The sequence below is a fragment of the Oratosquilla oratoria genome, chromosome 29 (genome assembly GCF_046742065.1).
Source record: "Oratosquilla oratoria isolate Oo_2021 chromosome 29, ASM4674206v1, whole genome shotgun sequence".
NCBI lineage: Eukaryota > Metazoa > Arthropoda > Malacostraca > Stomatopoda > Squillidae > Oratosquilla > Oratosquilla oratoria.
In genome coordinates, this window is record NC_134805.1 from 14,156,667 (window position 1) to 14,177,539 (window position 20,873).

At 39.4% G+C, this 20,873-nt stretch overlaps 1 protein-coding gene across 5 annotated transcripts in view; it reads left to right on the forward strand.

The window, feature by feature from the left end:
- The window catches only part of LOC143040605 (uncharacterized), a 535,837-nt gene that overhangs the window by 390,170 nt on the left and 124,794 nt on the right, over nucleotides 1–20,873 (forward strand). For all 5 annotated transcript variants that reach the window (XM_076211732.1, XM_076211736.1, XM_076211735.1 and 2 more), the window contains one exon: nucleotides 10,959–11,088. In XM_076211732.1, the coding sequence (XP_076067847.1) occupies nucleotides 10,959–11,088 (130 nt within the window). The remainder of the gene's footprint in view (nucleotides 1–10,958; nucleotides 11,089–20,873) is intronic.

Below are 20,873 nucleotides of genomic sequence, written 5' to 3' on the forward strand. Positions count from 1 at the left end.
CCAGTGTTGGCATCTTGATTATACATCTTTTTTTTTTTTTTTTTTGTAGTTGTACACGAATTACTCCTGGATTTTGTGAACTGGTTTGATCATGTTTTCTGTGTTTATTATTACATACATACATATACCAAGGCTTTTTCCCCCTTACAAGGGAGGTAGCCAAAAAGGCAAAGGCATAGAATCATTCCCACCCATTTCATCCCTGAATACATTCCACACCCCTCCACCCTCCCTCTTATCTTAGCACCTCTTGGATGACGGGTCATCCCTGCACCTTGTCCACTGTCCTGGGTCAGAAGCAGTGTCGCAAGACACAGCACATCCACAGCAAGGCCGCTTCATTAAATCGGCGACCCCCCTCTCCTTCCCCCCATTGCATAAAAGGAGAAGACGGGGAGAAATCCCTTTGGGCTGCGTCAAATTTTGCTCACACATACTACCTCACCCCCCATCCCATTCCACCTCATACATCACAACAACATCCATATACAACCATTCTCCATTCACCCCTATCTTTTGTCCTCTTCCGTCCTTCCTCAACAGACATTCCCCTCTTCCCCAAAGCCCCCTTCACTCCATCCATCCATCTCATCCTAGGACGTCCCCTCATGTTCACTCCCTCCACATCTGCCTTCCATACCTCTTTTACTAGTCTTTCTTCATTCATTCTTTCCATGTGTCCAAACCATCCTAATACTCTTTCATCAACCCTATCTCCCAACTCCCTTTCCACCCCCGTTCTCCTCCTCACCTCCTCATTTCTCACTCTATCTAGCCTAGTAACCCCCATTATACTTCTCAGACACCTCATCTCAAACACATTTAAACTCCTCTCTTCCTCTCTTATGTTCCATGTTTCTGCCCCATACAGTGCTGTTGGCACAATCACTCCTTCATACAGTCTCCTCTTAGCATCCATTCCCAAATGTCTATTCCTCATTACACTCTTCAATCCACCAAGGCATTTACTCGCTTCTCTCAATCTACATTCTACCTCCACCTTCACCTTTTCCTGCCACATTTGCACCCAAGTATCTAAAACTATCCACTTCCTCCAGTTGCTCTCCTTTAATGCTCACTTCCAGACTACTGCCACTTTCACCCCTTGAACATCTCATCACCTTACTTTTACCCACATTTATCTTTAGCTTTCTTCTATCACATACTCTCCCAGACTCTGTCACCAACTTCCTCAATCCCTCCTCCGATCCTGCCACAAGCGCAGTGTCGTCCGCAAACAACAGCTGGCTCACCTCCCACTTTTTTCCATTTTCTTTAACCATCTCCAGTCCCTGACCCACTACCCTTGCATTTACTCATACCTCTCGCACTACCCCATCCATGTATAAGTTGAACAGCCATGGCGACATAACCCATCCTTGACAAAGTCCCACCTTTACCTCGAAGCACTCACTCTCTCCATTTCTAATCCTGACACAAGCTCTACTACTCTCATAAAAACTCTTGACAGCTCCTAGAAGCTCTCCTCCTATCCCATATATCTGCATAACCTCCCACAGTGCCTTTCTGTCTACCATATCGTAAGCCTTTTCCAGATTCATAAAAGCCCAAAAAACACCCTTCCCCTTTCCTATAGCTTTCTCACATATTTGTCTTACCACAAAGATCTGATCTACACAACCTCTACCCGTCCTAAATCCACACTGTTCCTCACCAATTACTCCCTCTCTTCCTCTCCTAATCCTCTCAATCAAGATCCTCCCAATAGCCTTCCCAACTACACTTAACAAGCTAATCCCTCTGAAACTACTACATTCACATTTGTATCCTTTTCCCTTGTAAAGTGGAACTATACAGGCACTCCTCCAGTCCTCCGGCACTCTACATTAAATAACCTCACCAGCCAGTCCACCATCACTGTACCTCCTTTTTTTAGACATTCTGCATGGCATCCATCCAGACCAGGTGCCTTTCCTGCTTTCATCATCTTAACAACTGCCTTCACTTCATCCTTCCTTATTTCTCCTCCATTTTCCTCACTCATCATGGTCATTTTCTTAGCATTTCCCACTGCAGCTATCTTTCCCTCCCTATCCTCCTTCACATTTAGCAACTCCCTAAAATATTCTGCCCATATTCCCCTTACTGCCTTCTCTTCCATTATCATCTCTCCATCTGCACCTTTTACCTTTTCTTCTCTACTTGATTCGCCTCCTCTTCCTCTCTTAATTTCTTTCCAAAACATCTTTATATTACTTTCAAAATTTTCTGTCATACTCTTTCCCCACTTCACATCTGCTCTCCTCTTTGCCTCCTTTACCTTTTGCTTTACTTCTCTTTTCTTTTCTTTGTACCTCTCATATGACTCCCTCGTCCTATTTTGTAACCAATCTGTGAAAGCTCGCTTCTTCTCTTCTACAACTCTCTTTGTTTCCTCATTCCACCATTCACTACCCTTCCTTCTATTTCCTCCTGTCCTTCTTGTTCCACAGACCATCCTTGCACACTTTGTGACTCCCTCCTTGAACCATCCCCATTCCTCCTGCACACCTAGCTCTACTCCATCCTTCACTCCCTCCCACTCCTCCTTCAGCTTCTTTTTGTACTCCTTCTCCTTTTCCTTTTCATTTAAAGAGTTCACTCTAAGCACCTCCCTACCTTTTGTCCCTTTCCTCTTTCTCCATCTATCCTCCACTCTCAGCTTACCTTCCACCAAAAAATGATCTGATATTCCCCCACCCTCTCCCCTTAGCACATGTACATCCTTAATTCTTCCTATCATAATCCTATTTACCACTACATAATCCATCAACGCTCTATCTACCACCCTTCCATCCACCACCCTCTCCCATGTGTACTTATGCTTGACTTTCTTCCAAAACACTGTATTTGCTATCATCAACTCTCTTTCTAGACACATTTCTACCATCAACTCTCCACTACGATTCTTTCCTGGAACTCCACATTTACCAACCACTCCATCAATTGGAACATTTCCTACCCTAGCATTAAGGTCTCTCAGTACTATTACATTGACATTTCTCCCTAAATCCTCTATGCACTCATTTAAATCTATCCAAAAAAGCCTCCCTTTCTTCTACACTCTTCTCATTGCCAGGCCCATATGCACTTACAAAGACCCACATCTCTTTTCCCAGTTTCACCTTCATCCACATTATCCTTGAGGAAACCTCCTTCCACTCCACCACACGTTTACCTATGTCTTCACTTACTAGAATAGCCACCCCTTCCCTCCCTCGCCCTCTCTTCACTCCTGATAACCTCCTACTTACACTCCCAAACTTACAATCATCCTTCCCTTTCAACTTAGTTTCACTCAAAGCCAACACATCCATCTTTCTTCTCACAAACATACTACCTATCTCTTCCCTTTTACTCTCATCTGTACCATATCCATGCACATTAAAAGACCCAAACCTTAGGGTGCTGGTCCGAAAACTCCCAGACCCTCTTATGCCTTTACTTTTTTGTTTAGGAATGTTCCCTGTAGGGCTACAAGGAGAAGGATGCCTATTCCCAGTCCCCATCCCTTTCTTCTTGCCTCTTACGATCCAAGTGGAAATACTTGGTGGCAGTATTCTTTTCCCCCACCACAGGGAAATCCCCCACCACAGTAAATGAATACTCAGAGAAATGGTACAGGACAGCAGCAAGGGGTTGGTGGACAGCATATTGGAGGGACAGTCATAGTATAAAAGTGTCATCATTTCTCTATGAACAGAGTTTTCCTCTATCATAGACAAAATGATGTGTGGCTCTGGTCCGTAGGGGCACCCCATATAGACCCTAAAGTATCAACTGCATGCTACTTTGCCACAATAACAAGCAGCCAATACCCCAGACGGGTAGTTTATTATTACTCAGGGTAAAAGAGAACAAGTAATACAGCAGTGACTTTATCTATAATGCGAGTAGTGTGTTGCATTGTACATTTGGCAGCTAATGCTGTGCACGAGAATTTGACTCATACTGAAGTGGCTAAAACTGCAACTCATAAAAAAAATACAAAACACCCAAGTAATATCAATCTACCTAAGAAAAAGAGAGGTGAAGAGTGAAGATGAAAAGAAGAAAATTAATGATACTACCAATAGCAACAACTTAAAGAAAGAGGTAAATAACAAATACAAGAAATGACTGAAAAAATTAAAGAAAACTTAGGTGAGGAAAGGATCGAAAAGATTAAGAAATGGAAGGAAAACATAGAAAATAAAGAAATAGCCTTCAAAGAAATAGTCCAACAACAAATGCAGGTAAATGCAAAAGACGCAATTACAGTATCAAAGTAATTAATGAAAAGGTAAATCGGGTCAGAGATGCAATGGATAGGAAAAAATGTATTGTGGTATATGGACTAAAAGAAAAACATGGTCTGGCAAGGTACATGAGAGAAAAAGAAGAAAAAGAAACAACAATAGCAATCCTAAAAGAAATTCAGGATGGAGCCCAGGATGTAGAGAAGGACATCAACAATGTGTATAGAATTGGTCATTATTCTAAGGAAAGAAATTGACTCCTAAAGATAAAACTAAGAACACAAATGGTAGTAGAAGACATATTTGAAAACATAGGTAAGTTGGCAAGGAGTGAACATTACAAGAAGATATGGATAAAAAGAGAAATGAGTATTGAGGAATTAGAAAAAGAGAAGACACTAAAATATGAAGCTAAGGAAAAAGATCCAAAGAGAACGGAGACCAAAAGCAAGGAATTCTATTGGAGAGTAATCAACATGAGGCTGAGAAAATGGTACATCAGAATGGGCAAACCAAAGACAAAAAAACAGATGGAGAAAGGAAAAAATTAAAAGTGGCCAACACTAACATCAACAGATTAATTTTAGGACTGAAAGAACTTAATGATTGCCTGTTAGAAAAAAAAACAGACATAATGGGAATTGTGGAGACTAAATTAAGGGGTGCAATGCCACCCATCAATGTTGGACAAGGACTATACAATTGCTGGATTGAAAACAGAGACAAGAAACAGGGAGGAGGAATCATGTTCTTGGCCAAAAAAATCTTGAAAGTGACAAAAATTGCGGAAGGCAAAGGTAATGTAGAAATTATCATGTTAAAAGTCGAAGACAAGGACATGAAAAGTAGAAAGTTTGTGGTGACTTATGTGCCACCAAAAATGAACGTTTGGAAAGAGAACAAGTATATGAAAATGCTAGAAGATACAAGGCATTCATTAAAAGAGATACTAATGGGCGGAGGTAACCTGGTAATTATGGGGGACTTTAACTGCAGAGAAATTTGCTGGGAGGACATGACAGTGAAAGGCAGAAAAGACTTGTGGGGTAATGTAATACTGGACATGACCATGGAATATACAGTGACAAAGTGGGTCAGTAAAAACACCAGATACAGAAATAATGAGGAGCCATTGAGACTAGATTTAATATTTACAACAGAACATGAAATTGTGGATAAATTCCAATATAAGACACTAATTGGAAAGAGTGACCATATACTTATTGAGACTGAACTTAAGGAAGAAATATACATGGAGAGAAATGAAAAGCATAGGAAAGGAAGATTGATGTACAGCAAAACGGACTTTGGAAAACTAAAGAAATTCCTTCAGAATACGAATTGGAAAAAAATTTACATGGAAGATACAAAAGTGGAAGAGAAATGGAATATCTTGATGGAAAATTACAATGAAGGGGTGAATAGGCACATACCAAGATAGAAGCTAGAGTGTACATTAAATGCTGGTTCAACAGAAGATGCAGTGAGGCAAAAGATAGAAGGGATAGAGCTTGGAAAAGATGGAGAAAAGATAGAAAAAAAATGGAAAATGGCAAGTATATATAAACTATAGAAATGAGTATGTAAAAGTGTGAAGAGAGGAAAAAAAGAATTATGAAAAAGATATTATAGATAAATGCAAAGAGCAACCCAGGCTATTCTATCGAAACGTGAACAGTAAACTTAAAAATAAACAGGAAATTGTGAAACTATGCAAAATAAATATAAAATACACAGAAGATTTAGAAATGGCCAAAATCATGATTAATTACTTCAAGTCTGTTTTCATTAGAGAGAAGGCAAAATATTAGGATGAAGGAAATGAAGTGCGATCTCCCCCCCCCCATGAATGAGATAATAATAACACGAAAAGAAATAATGGAACATCTATCAAACCTTGATGTCATGAAATTGCATGGCCCGGACAGAATTGCAAATTGGATTCTAAAAGAATGCAAAGAAGAACTAATGAACAAAATACATAACATAATAAGTTGCTCACTTAAAGAAGGAAAAATACCAAAATACTGGAAAAATGCTAATACTGTACCAATATATATAGGAGGAAACAAGGAAGAACCATCTAACTATTGACCAGTCTCACTAACAAGCATGATAGCCAAAATTTGTGAGAAAATTATCAAGAACAGCTGGGTAAAACACCTGGAAGAAAATAATATAATAAACCCAAGACAATTTGTGTTCAGACAAGGAAGATCATGTACCACAAACTTAATGTTTTTACTCAAGACTTATAAGACATAGTGCAAGAAAGGAATGGATAGGCTGATTGTTTCTTCATGGACTTACAAAAAGCTTTCAAACAAGGTACCACACAAAAAATTATTAAAAAAAACTGGAACACATAGGAGGGATACAAGGGAACCTAATAAATTGGATAGAGGACTTCCTGATTGGTAGAAAGATGAGAGTAGTACTTAGAGAAAAATACTCAGGTTGGAAAGAGGTGATCAGTGGAGTTCTGCAAGGATTTGTACTGGCTCCAATGATGTTTGCTATTTATGTGAATGACATGGATGATGATGTGCAATGTTACATGAGCTTTTTTGCAGATGACGCTAAATTGTTAAGGAAAGTAAAAACTGAAACGGATTGTGAATCACTACAGGAAGACCTGAATAAGGTATGGAACTGGAGTCAGAAATGGGAAGTTGACTTCAACATTAAGAAGTGTAGCATAATGGAGTTGGGAAGAAGTAAAAATAGAATATCAGGATAATATAAAATTGGAACTAAGGAGGTATATAAAATGGAATCCGAAAAACATTTGGTTGTAATTATCTCAAACGACTTGTTTGGCGGAGCCAACTGGGGACTCCGCAGATCAAATGGCACTTGCATCTAGTATCCGTGACGTAGACAGACTTGGGACTGAAGGTTATAGAATCACGGGGATATTTGATGCGAATTTAATGCAGATCTGATCCATCGTGCAGGATGGAACCAAGGGGATTTCGATAGTACATTGGAATTGATGAAAAACTGTAAAAAGTACTGTAGTTACTAAAGGCTAAAAGCTACACATGATATAAAGGATCACAAAGGATGCACTAGAATACTCTAAACCTCAAATACAAAGAGTTTTAAGACTCACAGAGTTGGCTAGGAGAGGGGTGTGTTCATCTTTCTAGTTCGGACCAAGACTGGCGCCTAGACGTGATGTTACGTCACAAACGGCAACCGGTTCTTACACACCTTTTTAAGTCTAATTCTTTAAGTGCACATTACACAGATAATGAGATGTTATCTTGCAACACAGCTTGCAGACGACTTACAACGGTAGTATTTTTAAGCAGAAGAAGCTTCTGCTCGCAACATACTTAAATTAAAGCATTACAAAAACAACAATGAAAACCCCTTCCGAGGGGAAACAAGCTCAAACAGAAAATATGAAAACATTGGGAATACACGGATATATAAAAAAAAGCCCTGTTACATCTCGTAACGGCACAACTTGTCCTATGACGAACAGATAAACAAAATTGTCAGAGAATCCTATAACTTGCTAAGATCAATAAAAGTGGCATTTACATATTTCGATGAAGAAATTATTAAAAAAATATTAGTCACACTGATAAGGCCCAGACTAGAATATGCAGCGACATTGTGGTCACCCAATACCAAAAAGAATATAAAGAAAATAGAAAGAATCCAGAGAGCAGCCACAAAAATGGCCCCTGCTCTTGCAAACATATCATATGAGGAAAGACTGGCTAAACTGAAGTTACCGACTCTGGAGCAAAGAAGAGAGAGAGGTGACCTACTGACCATCTACAGAATCATGAAGGCCACAGAAATATTTAATAGAAAGGACTTGTTAAACTAGGACAAGAGAATCACAAGAGGACATGGAAAGAAAATAAAAAAACATAATTATAGAAGGGTGGTGGACATTTGGAACAAACTGGACGGAAAAAATACATGTGTGCAAAAACCATTCATGAATTTAAGAGCAAACTAGACACTGCAAGATACAAAGGAGGGACACCACGAGCATAGCTCCCCTTCCCATAAAATACAACTAGGTAAATCTGGAGTAAGAGAATGGCAAACCTACATGATGATGTAGATCCAAATCCTCTGGATACTTCCTCTGGCATACCTCTTCCTCATCTTAATCACCCTGACAAAAAACCAAATGCCAACTGAAGTCATCTGACTGCAACCTATCTCCAATCAACAGCTATTAACATATAGGCTACACCTAAAGCTCCTGTCCTAAACATGGAATGAGTTATGCAGTGGTTTCCCCAACAGAAACAAAATGTGGAGCTCTTCCCCCATTGCCTGAATTTTAACCATTGAACTCTTCACTATCCTTGCCTCCCAATACATTATTCACAACCCATTATACACACACACACACACAAAATGTAGAAGGGAAGTGCTCAATTTTTTTTAAGATAATTGGATGTGACAAAAGCTTAAGGACCTGGCAAGATCTCAAAATGGACACTTAAGGAATGTAAGGAACAACTAGTAGACAAGATTAACAGTCTTATATGTTTGCTGAAAGAAGGGATAGTGCCAGTTGATTGAAAAAGGGCAAATGTAGTACCAATTTACAAAGGAGGAAGTAAAGAGACACCACTTAATTATATGCCAATATCACTGATCAGTACAATAGTGCAATTATGTGAAAGGATTGTAAAAGATCGATGAACCAAATATCTTGAAGAAATAGTGTTTATTTACAATTTTTTAACCAAATATTTTTCTTATATAGTACATTTTCCTGCCATTTGATATTCTATTACAGTGCCTGTAGAATATTTACTCTTCATATCTATAATTTATCTCCCTTATTCATGTGGAAAGAATATTGACATGGAAAGAATGAGTGAAGAAAGACCATTAGAATGAGTGTGGAAGGCAGAGGTGGATGGAGTGAAATTAAGGGTGATACCAAGAATGGTATGGATAGATTAGGTGAAGGGGTGCCTTGGATAACAGAGGACTTTCTATTGAACAGTGAAAGGAGAGGGCAGGAGATAAATATGAGTGGAGAATGATTGTGAATGTATGATTAACTGAGGCAGCCCAAAGGGCACTGGAGAATGATTGTGAATGACTGATAAACTGAAGCAGCCCAAAAGGCTTTCTCTTTGTTTTCCCTATTAATTAATGAGGGGACGAGGAGGGTTGCCATGCAAATGAAGTGGTGGGGGTAAACTAGCTTCAGCTGTCAGGCCCTGCTGGGGAGGTGGTGTGTCTTGCCATATTGTCTTTGACCCAGGCAATGGGTAGGAGTTAGGGATGCCCCTTCATCCAAAAAGAGCAAAGAGATTTTTAAAAGGGAAACATATGGGGGTTGGATGGGTGTGGTATGGGTGTAAAGGGGGTGCATGTCTTGGCTGGCTACCTCCCTTATAAGGGCACAGAAGAATTTTATATACAGACAGGTAGATTTATCATATTAAGTTACCTTACCTTTGAAGTAGAGAAATACCATAGTTTTTATTTGCACATGTGCTTAATTAAACTTATTTCTTACATTTGGGCTTGAATGCTGGCCAAGAAGACATTAAGATTATAAAAAATCCAATTATTTATATCCAGATTTTAGAGCGTTTACTGTAGTACCCAGTCCTCCAATTTGCAATGCTAAACACTGGCCAGAGATGCTGGGAACAAAACCCAACAAACAACCTAAAATTAACTAAGCCCCATGTACACCCATGGCAGTCCTCACATCATTGTAAATAATGTTTTGAAATTGCTTTAGTACACTTAACCTCTTCAATACGAGTCAAATTCTTGTAGGCAGCATTAGCTGCCTGATGTGCAATGATGCATCACAGCACTCGCATTATTAGATATAAAGTTATAGCTGTATTACTCATTCTCTTTCACTCTGAATGTTAATAACCACAGAAAATATGATCAGGCCAGTTCACAGAGTATGGGGGTCACTCAGCTACAACTGCAAAATAGATATAATCAAGATGCCAATGCTGGCATCCTCATATGCCCACTTGAGCCTCATGACGCCTACATAGACATCATCATATCGAAGGGGTTAAGTTCTTGCCTCACCTATGACCACTTCATGACAGGAAATGATCCTCCCACCTAATAATGCTGAGTTTCCCTCATAGTGCTGTGTATAATGTTAGAATATCTAATTTAAACAACACTGCACAACAACCACCTACTCTCATTTACCCCCCCCCCCCAATAACAATAACACTTCACTAAATCTTGGACAATAAAACACTGATACTTCATTCATCCCTCAACAACTACCAACTGAAAAAATGGTATTCCTAATCAAACTATAAACACTCTTGACTATCTAGATCAGTACATTCAGCCTTTGATTTAATGGACCTCATTCAATGGTTATCTTTATACCAATAGCTTTTTCCCTGTAATAAGGGAGGTAGCCCTCCCACTATACAATTGTGGCATATCAAGAATCCGTCTTCACAATCCTATGTAAATCTCATATAGAATTACAGTAGATATGTTGTATTTATTCAATTTATTAGACTGACATTCTCCCACTCTGTCCATTAAGTTGGGGGATAGGTGTATGTGAAATATAAGATAATGTATGAATGTGGTGTGAGATTGTCAACAAAGACAAGAGTTCCAGTAAACCATAGACTATAACACTCACCTCCTCTTCTTCCTCCTTTCTTCCTCCAACTCTTCTACAGAGCTATTAGAATGGTAAATAATGTAAATATTTTACAGCAAAATCAACTTGCAAGCTCAAAAAAATTCACTGTTGGTGATGGTAAAATGTATGGGAAATTCTGCAATGCTCCTCTCACTAAAGGCAGCAGTTATCATGTTGCTACAGTAGCATGTACAGTACTTGAAGGTGAGTTGACATATCTCCTCTTTGTCTCCCATACCTTGGGTTTTGCTTCTCCTTTCTTTTCCTCGTAGCTCTCATATGATTCCTGAGTCCTACTTTGCAACCTATCCACATATGCCCACTTCTTCTCATCTACTACCACCTTCACCTCACCATTCCTTCATTCACTATCCTGCTTTTTATTCCTTCCCACTCTCCTCACTCCACATACCATCTTTGCATACTTTGTCACTTCCTCGTTGAAACAAACCCATTTCTCTTCTGCTGCTACCTTCCTCTATCCCTCACCATCCCCCACACTTCTCTCAGCTTCTCCTGGTAGTCCTCTCTTGGTATTTCTTCTCCTTTTCCTTCTCATTCAATTTGTTTACTCTAAGCATCTCTCTTCCTTCCACTCTTTCTCTCCTCCATTTTCAATTTCCCTTCTACCAAAAATTTATTGGACCAACATTCCTTCACTCCTGTAAAAAGATGAACATTCAGCGCTCTTCACATCCTTCCTTTGGATATCACTGCATAGTCCATTAATACCTTATTAACCACCCTTTCATCCACCACCCTTCCCAAGTAGTATACTTATGCTTGACTAATTTTTACACAATGTTTGCTATCATTAACTCCCTACTGCTTCTGCTACTTTTGATATAGAAATACTGATTTATCAAGAAAAAAAAAGGTATTAAGCTGCATATATACCAAAATACCATTTCCACCCAACACTCAACACACCCATACAAAAGCCATCTGTTGTCACTCCCATCTTAGCACCTCATGGATAAAGGGTCTCAAAATTGTCTCGTGAAATCTAACTGAAGTAAAGGGACCAATGAAGGAGTACCAGCATGTGGTGGCCCTGCAAAATGGGCAGCAAAGCTGCTTCCCATTTTCAAAACCCACCAACCCCTCACCTCCATAAGGAGGTGCAGCCTCGAGGGGCTGACACTAAGGAGGTGCAGCCTCGAGGGGCTGACACTCAGTCTCCAGACTAGGCTCAAACTCTCTCTCTATTAACTTTAACTAAATTTATCATACTTTTCCACACATGGGGAGCTGACAACCAGCAACTACACTCTAACCACTTTCAGCCAGTGATATAGAAATAGTCTCACATTGATACAACACAGACACCAGTCCACAGTTTCTTCCCAGACAGATCTGTGAGAGGTTCCAAGGACTATTTCCAGCCATTGTGGAGCTCCAGATTTTCCATTTATTGAAACTCAAGGCAGCAATTGATTGACTGAACCCAAATAAATATAAAGTTATTTATAACACTAAGTATCAGGGGCCTCAAATTTTGTAACATACATATATAATGGGCTTTTTCCCCTTTGCAAGGGAGGTAATCAGAGGCATAAATCCACTCCTGCCCATTTCATCCCCACATACTCCACTCCCATTCACCATACCTCCCTTCATTTTTTCTTGGCTCCACCTGGATGATGGGTCATCCCTACATCTTGACCACTACCCTGGGTCAGAAGCAATGCAGCAAGATACAGCACACCCACAGCAAGGCTGCTTTATCTATTTGGTGACCCCTACCCTCTACGTCCTTTCATGAAGAAAAAGAGAAGATGGAGAGAAATCCCTTTGGGCTCTGTCAAAATATCATTCATACATACTCCCTCACTGCCCATCCCCCACCCACTCCTCCCTTCCATGAATCACAGCATCATGAATGCACAAACTCACCCCTCTCTTCTGTCTTCTTCCTTCCTCAACAGACATCCCCCTTTTTCCCAATGCCCTTTTTACCCCATCCATGTATCTCATCCTTGGTTGCCCCCTCATGTTCACTCCCTCCACCTCTGCCTTCTACACCTCTTTTACTAATGTTGTCATTCATTCTTTCTGTGTCCAAACCATCCCAATACTCTTTCATCAACCCTGTCTCCCAACTCCTTTTCCATCCCTGGTCTCCTCCTCACCTCCTTGTTTCCCACTCTATCCAGCCTAGTAACCTCTACCATATTTCTCAGGCATTTCATCTCAAACACATTTAAAACTCTTCCTATCTTCCTCGCTTATGTTCCATATTTCTGCCCCATACTGCGCTGTCAGCACAATCACCCCTTCACTAGAGAAAAAGTCCATTGGGACAAAGGAAGTGAAGTGCAATCTCCCCCTTTGAGGGAAATAATAACAGAAAAAGAAATAATGGACCAATTAACGAACCTTGACATCAGGAAATCACATGGACTAGACAGAATTGCAAATTGCATACTACAAGAATGCAAAGAAAAACTAATGGACAAAATATACAAAATAATTTGCTCACTCAAAGAAGGAAAAGTAGCAAAGGACTGGAATAATGCCAACATTGTATCAATATATAAAGGAGGAAACAAGGAAGAACCAATTAATTACAGACTGGTCTCCCTAACAAGCACTGTAGCAAAAATTTGTGAGAAAATTATCAAGAATAAATGGGTAAAACACTTGGAAGAAAACAATATAAAAAACTCGAGACAATTTGGTTTCATAGAGGGAAGATCATGTGCTACAAATCTAATCTGTTTCTACTCAAGATTAATTGACATAATACAAGAAAGGGATGGATGAGCTAATTGTGCTTTCCTAGACTTACAGAAATCCTTCAACAAAATACCACACAAAAAATATTTAAAAAATTGGAAAAGATAGGAGGGATACAAGGCAACCTACCAAACTGGATGGAAGATTTCCTGCATGGTAGAAAAATGAGAGTAGTGGTCAGAGAAAAGTATTCAGGTTGGGAGGAGGTGATTAGTGGAGTTCTGCAGGGATCTGTATTGGCTCCAATAATGTTCGCTATTTATGTGAATGACATGGATGAAGATGTGGAATGTTACATGAGATTTTTTGCAGACAATGCTAAAATTTTGGGGAAAGTGAAAATTGAAATGACTGAATCACTACAGAGAGACCTAAACAAGGTTTGGAAATGGAATCAAAAGTGGGAAGTGGACTTCAACATAAAGAAATGTAGCATAATGGAGTTTGGAAAAAGTTAAAAAAGAATATCAGGACAATATACAATTGGAACGAAGGAAGTAAAGAAAGTGGGATCTGAAAAAGACCTGGGAGTAATTATCTCAAATGACTTGTCCTCTGATAAAAAAAAAAAAAACCTATTGGAGTATCCTGTAACTTGCTAAGATCAATAAAAGTGGCATTTACCTATTTAGATGAAGAAATTATTTAAAAAAAAATATTAAGTCACACTAATAAGGCCTAGACTGGAGTATGTAGTGACATTATGGTCATCCAGTACCAAAAAGAATATAAAGAAAATTGAAAGAATCTAGAGAACAACCATGAAAATGGTTCCAGCACTTTCAAACTTGTCATATGAAGAGAGACTGGCTAAATTGAAGTTACTGACTTTGGAACAAAGAAGAGAGAGGTGACTTATTGACCATCTACAGAATCATGAAAAGCATGGAAATACTTGATAGAGAGGACTTACTAAATTAGGACAAGAGAGACACAAGAGGACATGAAAAAAAAATAGTTATAGAAGAGATCTGGAAAAAAAAAAAAATACCCACAGAATGGTGGACACTTGGGACAAACTGGACAAAACAACGGTGTGCACAAAAACCACACATGAATTTAAGAGCAAACTAAACACTGCGAGATACAAAGGCGAGACACAACAAGTGTAATTTCCTTCCTGTAAGGGACAACTAAGTAAACTAGGTGAAATACAATCTCCTCTTAGCATCCACTCCCAAATGTCTATTTCTCATTACACTTATTAATCCCTGAAAGCATATACTTGCTTCTCTCAATCTACATTCTACCTCCACTCCTCCCTTTCCTGCCACATTCACACCTAAATTTTTAAAGCTATCCACTTCCTCCAGTCTCTCCCTTAATACCCACTTCCAATTTGCTGCCACATTCTCCCCTTGTACATTTCATCTCCCTACTTTTACCCACATTTACCTTCAATTTCCTTTCACACATCTCCCCAAACTCTATTACCAACTTCCTTAATCCCTCCTCTGATCCTGCTATAAGTGCAGTGAGGTCAGTAAACAACAACTGGCTTATTTCCCCATTTTTCTCCACTTTCTTTAAGTTTTGTAACAAATATACCAAGGGCTTTTTCCCTATTACAAGAGAAGTAGCCAAAATCAAATGCATAAATGCACTCCCACCCATTTCATTCCCACATACTCCACTCCCATTCACCACCACCCCCTCCCTCTTTTCTTGGCTCCTCCTGGATGACAGGTCATCTCTGCATCTTGCCCACTGCCCTGGGTCAGAAGCAATCCAATAAGACACAACACATATACAGCAAGGTTGCTTCATTTAGTTGGCAACCCCCCCTCTCCATCCCCTCATGCAGAAAAAGAGAAGATAGAGAGAAATCCCTTCAGGCTGCATCAAAATATCATTCACAGGACTGGATGAATGCAAACATTGTACCAATTTATAAGGGAGGAAACAAGGAAGATCCATCAAATTACAGACCGGTCTCCCTGACAAGCACAGTAGCAAAAATTTGTGAAAAGTTCATCAAAAATAGATGGGTTAAACATTTAAAAGAAAAAACTATACTGAATCCAAATCAAATTGGATTCAGACAAGGAAGATCATGTACAACAAACTTGATCTGCTTCTACTCAAGATTAATAGACATAATACAAGAGAGAGATGGTTGGGCAGACTGCCTTTCTGGAACTACAAAAGGCATTTGATAAGGTACCACACAATAAACTAATAAGGAAGATAGAGTCAATAGGTGACATCAGAGGAAAATTATTGGAATGGATGAAAGACTTCCTGACTGGGAGGAAAATGAGAGTAGTAATTATAGATAAATTCTCAAATTGGGAAGAAATAATAAGTGGTGTCCTGCAGGGATCAGTACTGGCCCCAATCATGTTTGCCATATACAAAAATGACATGGATGAAGGAGTAGAGTGTTATATAAATTTCTTTGCAGATGACGCAAAAATACTAAAGAAAGTAAAAACGGAGGAGGATTGCAATTTGTTACAACAAAACTTGGACAAGATCTGGAAATGGGCTCAAAAGTGGGAAATGAAATTCATACACATACATATACCAAGGCTTTTTCCCCCTTACAAGGGAGGTAGCCAAAAAAGGAAAGGCATAAAATAATTTCCACCTATTCCATCCCTTAATACATTCCACACCCTTCCACCCTCCCTCTTATCTGAGCACCTCCTGATTGACGGGTCATCCCTGCACCTTGTCCACTGCCCTGGGTCAGAAGCAGTGTCGCAAGACACAGCACATCCACAGCAAGGCCACTTCATTAAATCGGTGACCCCCCTCTCCGTCCCCCCATTGCATGAAAGGAGAGGATGGGGAGAAATCCCTTTGGGCTGCGTCAATTTTGCTCACACATACTACCTCACCCCCACCCCCCCGCCCATTCCACCTCACACAATCACATCATCATCCATATACAACCATTCTCCATTCACCCCTGTCTTCTGTCCTCTCCCATCCTTCCTCAACAGACATTCCCCTCTTCCCTAAAGCCTTCTTCACCCCATCCATCCACCTCATCCTAGGATGTCCCCTCATGTTCACTCCCTCCACATCTGCCTTCCATACCTCTTTTACTAGTCTTTCTTCACTCATTCTTTCCATGTGTCCAAACCATCCTAATATTCTGTCATCAACCCTATCTCCCAGCTCCTTTTCCACTCCTGTTCTCCTCCTCACCTCCTTATTTTTCACACTATCTAGCCTAGTAACCCCCATTATACTTCTCAGACACCTCATCTCAAACACATTCAAACTCCTTCTCTCTTCTTCTCTTATGTTCCATGTTTCTGCCCCATACAGTGCTGTTGGCACAATCACTCCTTCACACACACACACATCGAAGCAACACCGCTCGTCGTCGCTGTCGTCGCGCGACCAAGAAGAAGAGGATTTACGACGAAAAAGGAAAACCTGGTTTGTACTGTAGGGGTGGGGAGTGAACGTGAGTGCCCGAAATGGTATCTATGCAGTGCTAGTTAATTGTGTTAACTCGAAATTAGCAAAAATGAATGAAAACGACTCGAAAGCCAGTTGCGAATCAGAGCCATCTGGAGGCAATCCACTGAACCGCGATGTAAACAATAAACAAAGCACCACGTGTTATGACAATGATTTCTTAGGGTTTGGTAAGTACGAAAGAAAGAACTTAAGTAGATTATTAGAGATAGAGAGAGAGATGAGCAAAAATAGGACTCGGTGGGAAAATGAAATCATGGACTTAAGAAAAGAGGTCATTGGTTTAATTGATTGTTTATCTAAGACTAACCATGAAATTTCTGACCTGAAAAAAGCTAACTTGGATCTTACAAACGAAATTAAAGACATGAAAAGAGACATAAATGAGCTGAAGAATGATAATGAAAAGAAGAAAACTAATGATAATAATAGCGAAAATCTAAAGCAGGAAGTGAACAACAAATTCCAAGAATTGACACAAAAGATCGAAGAAAACTTAGGTGGGGACAGTATCCAGGAAATTAAGAAGTGGAAAGAAAATATTGAAAATAAAGAAATTGCTTTCAAAGAAATAGTCAAGCAGCAAATGCAAGATAATGCAAAAGACACAATCATTCAAGTGATTAACGAAAAAGCAAATTGGGTCAGGGACACAGTAGATAGGAAGAAATGTATTGTGGTTTATGGGCTTAAAGAAAAACAAGGATTGGCGAGGTACATGAGAGAAAAAGAAGAAAAAGAGACAGCAGTAGAAATCCTTAATGAAATTCAGGGGGGAGATAGTGATTCAGGCACAGACTTAGAAGAGACTTACAGAATTGGTCGCTATACTAAGGATAGGAATCGACCTCTAAAGATAAAACTAAGGTCACAAGTGGTAGTAGAAGACATATTTGAAAAAGTAGGTAACTTGGCAAAGAGTGAAAAATACAATAAGATATGGATAAAAAGAGAAATGAGTACTGAGGAATTAGAAAAAGAAAGGGCGCTAAGAGAAGAAGCAAAGGAAAAAAACTTGAAAAGATCGGAGACAGAATGCAAAGAATTCCAGTGGAGAGTAATAGACTTGAGATTAAGACAATGGCGCTTCAAAACGAACAAAACAAGGGAAGAAGAAACCAGGGAGAAGGAAGAAAATTAAAAGTGGCCTATACCAACATTGACGGACTAATTTCGGGACTGAACGAACTCAATGATTATCTGTTAGAAGCAAAACCAGACATAATGGGAATTGTAGAGACTAAACTAAGAGGTGAAATACCATCCACTGTTATCGGACAAGGTTTATACAACTACTGGATAAAAAACAGGGACAAGAAACAGGGAGGGGGAATCATGTTCTTGGCCAAGAAAGACCTAAAGGTGACAAAAATTGCAGAGGGCAAAGGTAATGCTGAATTGATCATGATAAAAGTCGAAGGCAAGAATATGAAAAGTAGAAAGTTTGTGGTGACTTATGTGCCTCCAAAAACAAGCGCTTGGAAAGAAATTGAACATAAAAAAATGCTAGATGACACAAGAAAATCACTCAATGAGATACTAATGGGTAAGGGTAATCTGGTAGTTATGGGGGACTTCAATTGCAAAGAAATTTGTTGGGACAGCATGACAGTGCAAGGAGGAGATGACTCGTGGGGCAATGTACTGCTAGATATGACCATGGAGTACACAATGACCCAATGGGTCCATGAAAACACAAGGTACAGAAATAATGAAGAGCCATCGAAACTAGATCTAATATTTACAACAGAGCCTGAAATAGTGCATAAAGTCCAGTATGAGACACCAATTGGAAAGAGTGACCATGTACTCATCGAAACTATACTAAAGGAAGAAATAGACATAGAGAGGAACGAAAAGCATAGGAAAGGAAGACTGAGGTACAACAAAACAGACTTTACAAAACTAAAGACATTCTTCCGGAATGCAAACTGGGAAATATTTTACAGGGAAGAAACAGCAGTGGAAGAGAAATGGAATATATTGATGGAAAACTACAATGAAGGGGTAAACAGGCATGTACCAAGACAAAAGCGAGAGAGAGAGTACATTAAATGTTGGTTCAACAAAAGATGCAGTGAGGCAAAAGACAGAAGGGACAAAGCTTGGAAAAAGTGGAGAAAAGACAAAAAACAAAGCAAATGGCAAATTTATGTTAACTATAGAAATGAGTATGTTAATGTGAGAAGAGAGGAGAAAAGGAACCATGAGAAGGATATTATAGACAAATGCAAAGAGCAACCCAAACTATTCTATCGGTATGTGAATGGTAAACTTAAAAACAAACAGGAATTGGTGAAACTATGCCAAGGAAACATAGAATACACAGAAGATTTAGAGATGGCCGAAGTCATGAACAATCACTTTAAATCTGTTTTCACCAGAGAGAAAATACCGAATTGTGACATAGACAAAAACAAGAAATCTCCCCTCATGAATGAGTTTACAGCATCACTAAAGGAAATATCAGAACATTTATCAAGGCTGGATGTCAGAAAATCACATGGCCCGGACGGTATTGCAAATTGGATTCTAAAGGAGTGCAAAGAAGAACTAACAGACAAAATACACATCTTAATAAACAGCTCACTCAAAGAAGGAAAGATACCCGAGGACTGGAAAAACGCTAACATTGTACCAATACACAAAGGAGGAAACAAAGAAGAACCCACCAACTATAGGCCAGTATCACTAACAAGCACCATTGCCAAAATTTGTGAGAAAATAATCAAGAATAGATGGGTAAAACATCTGGAAGACAATGACATATTAAACCCAAGACAATTCGGATTCAGACAAGGAAGATCGTGCTCCACAAACTTAATATGCTTTTACTCAAGACTAATAGACATAGTGCAAGAAAGAAATGGATGGGCTGATTGTGCATTCCTAGACTTGCAAAAAGCCTTTGACAAAGTACCACACAGAAAACTACTAAAAAAACTGGAACACATAGGAGGAATACAGGGAAACCTACTAAAATGGATAGAGGACTTTCTGACTGGTAGAAAGATGAGAGTAGTGCTCAGAGAAAAATATTCAGACTGGAAAGAGGTGATCAGTGGAGTACCGCAAGGATCTGTGCTGGCACCAATAATGTTTGCTATCTATATGAATGACATGGATGAGGACGTGAACTGCTACATGAGCTTCTTTGCCGATGACGCCAAACTGCTAAGGAAAATAGAAACTGATGAGGACTGTGAAGCACTGCAAGAAGACCTAAATAGGGTATGGAACTGGAGTCAGAAATGGGAAGTGGACTTTAATACTAAGAAGTGTAGCATAATGGAGTTTGGAAAAAGCAAAAACAGAATATCAGGAAAATATACAATTGGAACCAAAGAAGTAAAGAAAGTAGGATCCGAAAAAGATTTGGGAGTAATTATCACGAACGACTTGTCCTATGATATACAGATTAACAAAATTGTCGGGGAGACTTACAACTTGCTAAGATCAATAAAAGTGGCGTTTACATACTTGGACGAAGACATGATGAAAAAAATATTGGTTACATTGATAAGGCCTAGATTAGAGTATGCAGCGACATTGTGGTCCCCCAGTACCAAAAAGAATATAAAGAAAATAGAAAGAATCCAAAGAGCAGCTACAAAAATGGCACCTGCACTTGCAAACCTATCATACGAAGAGAGATTGGCTAAACTGGAGTTACCGACACTGGAGCAAAGAAGAGAGAGAGGTGACCTATTGACCATCTACAGAATCATGAAAGGCACAGAGGTACTCGATAGTGAGAACTTACTTAACTGGGACAAAAGAAACACAAGAGGACATGGAAAGAAAATAAAAAAACA